General features: G+C 50.0%; 1 protein-coding gene across 3 annotated transcripts in view; it reads left to right on the top strand.

Moving 5' to 3' along the window:
- Positions 1-113: 113 nt before the first annotated feature.
- RNF214 (ring finger protein 214) overlaps positions 114-5344 on the top strand; it is a 47176-nt gene continuing 41945 nt past the window's right edge. The window contains exons 1-3 of one of the 3 annotated variants that reach the window (XM_053900445.1): positions 114-571; positions 2169-2293; positions 4490-4535. In XM_053900445.1, coding sequence (XP_053756420.1) covers positions 233-571; positions 2169-2293; positions 4490-4535 — 510 coding nt within the window. In that variant the 5' untranslated portion in view covers positions 114-232. Of the gene's footprint in view, positions 621-2168; positions 2294-4489; positions 5001-5344 lie in introns of all 3 variants that reach the window. The other 2 variants (XM_053900443.1, XM_053900444.1) reach the window with 2 other exon arrangements.

The following is a 5344-nucleotide window of genomic DNA, read 5'->3' as shown; positions in this document are numbered from 1 at the left end:
CCCGGAGCAACCGGCGCTAGGGGGCCGGCCGCTCCGGGCATCCTCCGCCAGGAGAGGAGCGTGTGGGCGCGGTGGGCTCAGCTCGCCTGGCCCCACCGCCCCGAGCTGTCGGGGCGTCCTCCACAGGGGCACTGCCCGGAGGGACCGTCTTGCCCTTCATGGCGTCCTCTGGAAAGGGAATCTCGGTTTTGACCTTTACAAACACCTCGTTCCTCTTCTCTCTCTGATCGCCATGGCCCCGACTCTCTCTGGGACCTTTCCAGAGGGGCTCCTCCCTCCGCCGGGTCTCCTTCCTTCTCGCGGTCGCCTCACTCTTCCTCCCCGCGCCCCGGGAGAGTCCACTTGTATCTTAGGGGGCTTCCGCGGAGTCCGCGGCGCTCGCACGGCGCCAGCGCTGGCCGCTAGGGGGCGCCGTCGGGGGCGGCGCGGTGCCGCCGCAGCCGCTCCTCTCCGGGCCGGGCCTCGCCCGCTCCGCTCGCGCCGCCGGAAGTGGGAGGTGCCGCGCGCGGGCCGGCGCTCGACCCCTCCCCCCGAGGCTCGGCCGCCCCCTCCCCCCGCTCCGCCCGCTCAGGTGCGTCCCGTCCCTCCCCCCCTTGCCTCCCGGGGGCGCGGCGCGGGAGGTGTATGCGGGACGGGCAGGCGAGGAGGGGGGCTGCGACGCTGGGGGCCCGGGCAGGGGCTGGGGGTCGAGGCGGGGGGCGTGGAGGGGGCCGTGCGGACGGGGCCCGGGGTCCCGGCCTTAGGAGGGGGCCGGCGCTGGGCTCGCGGTGGGGGGCCCGAGGCAGAGGTGCGGGGGTCTCCGGCTCCAGGAAGCGGCGGGCTTAGCGGTCTCCGGTTGAAGCGGCCGTGGTCGCCCGGCGCCGCTTCCCCCATTGTCCCCTTCGCGGCCGTGCCCCGTCCTCCCCCGAGCCCCCGTGGCTCCCGGCGTCGCCGCCTCACTGGCGGCCGCCGCAGGATTCCCTTGACACGTTCGACTTCCCACCCCGCGCTGTAGCCTGCAGCGCGCGGTACCTGCCCCGCTCCCCGTTGGGCTCCGGCCGCGGAGTTGCCCGGAGGACCCGCGCCCTGCGCTCTCGTTTACCGGGCACCGAGGACCCGCGACCCCGGGCTCTGTTGGGGCAGGCTGTTTGCACCCGAGGGTGCAGTAATGGCGATTTGGGCCCGTTCTCGCCTAGGAGCTTTGTATAATGGGGGAAACTGAGGCACACAGGGTCCCCGGCCTGTGACTCAAGTGTTGATAAAGCCCAGTCTCCATACTTGCCTGTGCGCGCTTGAAAGTGCCGGCGGGGGTGGGGTGGGGTGGGGGAATACCTGTGATGCTATTAAAATAAAAACAGGAATTTAAACTAACCCTATGTTACACCCCCTAGCCGCCCCCCTTACATTCTCCTACCCCGCCCCCCCACCTTTGTCTTCACTGTAGAGGGCCACGAGTTTGTCCTGCCTCACAAAGGATGACCTTTTGATCCAAAAAGGGCATCAGTCCTGGTTCTCTGACTTGGATTACCCTGTTTTCCAGCTTCTCTTTTCCTGGGTAGAGTAACCAAGATTCTTGTACTTTTTTGTACCCTTGTAGTAACTTTCAAGAGTCTGTATTTTTCTCAGTGAGTGGTTCTGAAACATTTCCCATCTGTGGGGAGCACACTGACAGTAAAAGCTGCTCGGATTGCCCGATACAGTATTGCTGTTTTTCCTCGCACACTCAACACCTCCAAAAAACTTCACTTAAATTAATGAAGAATGCTTTTAATGACTTAAAAAGTGTAAGATGTTATCGATTGTTAGGCCCCCAAGTACGTTCTTTGTAAATAATACTACGTTAAGGTAGGCATGTGGACCATTTGGAAAATTCTCACAGACTAGGCTGTTTTTAAATCACCGTATTTCTGCCAAAAGTGAAAAAGCTTTGTACAGACTCCTATTTATATAAATGTGGTGATTGCCGAGGATCGATGTCCACGGGGGCCTATTGTGGCCAAAAGGATCTTTTAAAACCCTGCTACAGAAAACTCTGAAGCCTTATTTTCTTCTGGGACCCAACTTTTTCTTTGTGTTTCTTTTCCTGGGACTCTGTTGTATGGATGTTCTGCAGGGGGTGGGGGTGGGGGGGGGGAGATACACTTGTTTTAACAGTTTGGAAACTTGTAGCCTGTAATTTGTTTCTGAAGGTACAGAGCATGATGGCGGCGGCGTCTGAGGTAGCTGGTGTGGTGTCCAATGCCCCCAATCCTCCAGAATCCTCTTCTAGTTTATGTGCTTCCAAATCAGACGAAGGTCTCCCAGACGGTCTAAGGTAATGTGTGCATACCTGACTGGGAAGGTTTCATTTGGGAGAAGGGCTTCTGAGATGGCTTCTTAGAGAGGCAGAGCTGGGCTTTCCCCTTTTTGGCTCCAGCGGCCCTGCACTAGGTTAAGCACGTCCATATGTGTATTTAGGGTACCTAACACAGCACCTGGTGGCCCTCGGCAGGCATGCTAAATATTTGTTGAGCAGATAGGTTAGAATACAGGGGATCAGACTTTTCCGAAAATGCAAATTTTTCACCACCCTGCTTTACGTGGACTTTATGTTCATTTAATTACGTGTGTGTGTGATATATTATACCTATGTGTATGTCTACCTCTTATACGTATATGTTTTGTTATAGTTGTATATATTATGTTATCATGTATCATACTGGTATATTTGTATATGTCTTCTGTCTTACGTAGAGATATAGATATGTAAACATGTACATACATAAGGCATGCATATATCCATACACGCACAAATAGACGTATACGTATATCATCTACAGATAAATAGATTGCTTTGTCAGTGTGGCTTACTGCTGTGCGTAGATATTCTGCCTTCCATCTAAACTCTTGAGGGCTGGAGCTATGATTGCAACCTAGCATCTTAGAGCGCTTAACGCATAGTTACGCACAATGTTGTACTAAATTGTATATTTCACCTCAACTCTAATTTTTTAGCATACCTAGGACCTAATATAATGGATAATACTGTACTAACAGTTTTATATGTATTAACACAGTTAATCCTCCCAACAGGAGGTGCTGATATTATTATTCCCACTTACAGGTGAGGAAACTGAGACACAGAGAGGTAACTTGCCCAGGGTCGCCAACAAGGAGTCAGGGTTTGAACCCAGGCCCGTCTGACTCCATAGTACTTAATAAATACTGGTTTACGCAAAGAGAGATTTGTTAGCGAAAGGGTAGTGGGGGCAACTGCTAAGTAAGCCTAACCATGAACTTGGATCTTCATTTTATAAGTAGAATCAGCCACATACTACTAGGAGTAATACTAGCAGCTGAGGTTTATTGAATATTTACTGTGCCAGGCTCTGTACTCAATACTTTCACACGCATGATTGCCTGCCATCCTCACAATAATCCTATTAGGAGGGTAAGATTTCTGGTTTGCAAATGAATTGAAGTAACTTGCCCAGAGTCACACAACCAGTAAATAGCAGAGTCAGGATTTACACCCAAGATAGACTGGACTATGTGCCCAAATTAATAACTGTCTTCCCCCCTCCTCCACTCCCTCAGGTAACTCTCAGGAAGGAATCAGCTAGAAGTGTTTATAAAGGTTTTCCTATCCCAAGATCTCTCAGTTTTATTTTGAACAGCCTGTACCTATTGAGAAAGGAAGGCACTGTGACATAAAGCCTCAGTCGATGCTGGCTTGGGGTACTTACAGGCGTCAGTTGACAGAATCAGTTTTTTAAAAAAGAAGGGGCAAGGAAATTTAGCATAGATGTCATCATTCCTTGGTGAGAGACTTACTGTTCTGAATGTGAGATGTCATCATAAATCCGTTTTAAAGATCTCTTCAAAAAGCAATGCATTAAATGGCCACGACAAACGATAAAACAACTATCCCAGTGTTGTATGCGTGTGTACTTGTCTGGGGTAAAATTTCTACTGACAGCTTCAGTATGGGATTCAAAATTGTCTTTGCCCCACACAACTTGAAGTGAAGACGCTATGTTCTGGAAAGTTCTCAAAGAACCTAAGAAGTGGTTCTGGTCAAAGATCTATATAAGGAATTTGAAAATTGTTTTTGGGACATGTGAGAGTGGAATATTTTTAAGTTAGTATTTTATTTATTAGAACATTACGTGTAACTAAGTTTGTACATGTAACTGAATGAAATAATGACGAGCATTAGGCTGTTTTATCGACGTTCCCCGAAGTTATTCAAATGGGATCTCAGAAATTTGGATCTTCAGAGTCATTTATGTGTGTTTATTGACCATCACTGGACGGTAAAGGTCTGTCTCCACAGCCCAGGTTCTTAACCACCTATCTAACCAGGATGAAAATTGCTGGACAAAGACTAAGTTCCATTTCTTTCTGATGATTTTGGGGGGCTTGTGTAGCCTAGCTTTGTTCTTCTAGTCGTTATGTTAAAGGTATTATGTATTTAATCCTCCTTAAGGTTGGGTGAAGAGAGAAACTTTTTGTCTTATGTCTTTGATAGCCCCAAAGACCCTGCACAGAAGCACAAGAACTCACCTCTGTCGAGTGTAAGTAGCCAAACGATAACCAAGGAGAATAACAGAAATGTCCATTTGGAACACCCAGAGCAGAATCCTGGTTCATCAGCAGGTGACACTTCAGCAGCGCACCGGGCGGTTTTAGGAGAAAACTTGCTAGCCACAGCCCTTTGTCTTTCTGGCGGTGGGTCTCAGTCTGATTTGAAGGACGTGGCCAACACAGCAGGAGAGGAGGGGGACACGTGCCTCCAGGAGAGCCTCCATCGTGTCACTCGGTCTCTTAAGGCAGGGTGCCATACAAAGCAGCTTGCCTCCGGGAGTTGTTCTGAAGACAGATCCCCACAAGCCTCCATCCTAAAGGAAGGTAGCAGGGACACAGGCTTGGATTTCCGACCTGTAGTGCCTCCAGCAAATGGGGTTGAAGGAGTCAGAGTGGATCAGGATGATGATCAGGATAGCGCTTCCCTGAAGCTTTCTCAAAACATTGCCGTACAGGTCAAGTATCAAGTTTCTATTACTAAAACGGAATTCGGGCTCTTTATTTGTTTACATATTTATCGAGGGTAGGAGACCTTTCTTCATAGGTGGCGGAGAACTATTCCGTCTCGTTTTTTTATCGGCAGCTATCGTACGATTTTCACACAGTGCCGTGTGAGGACATCCTTCCGGTGTTCAATAAATAATAAAGCCAGGAGCCAGTGTCTAATCATGGCAACTAGGAACTTTGTGACCTACATATAATCTCTTCCGCTGATTAATCGATCACAGTAGGTCATTAGCGTTCATATTTCCCATCTTTGTCCTTACAGGAGGAATCCTCGTGAATTCTCTGACCTCCA

The sequence above is a fragment of the Panthera pardus genome, unplaced genomic scaffold (genome assembly GCF_024362965.1).
Source record: "Panthera pardus isolate Hobbes unplaced genomic scaffold, ASM2436296v1 HiC_scaffold_12, whole genome shotgun sequence".
Lineage (NCBI taxonomy): Eukaryota > Metazoa > Chordata > Mammalia > Carnivora > Felidae > Panthera > Panthera pardus.
This window is presented reverse-complemented; position numbering and strand designations above follow the sequence as displayed.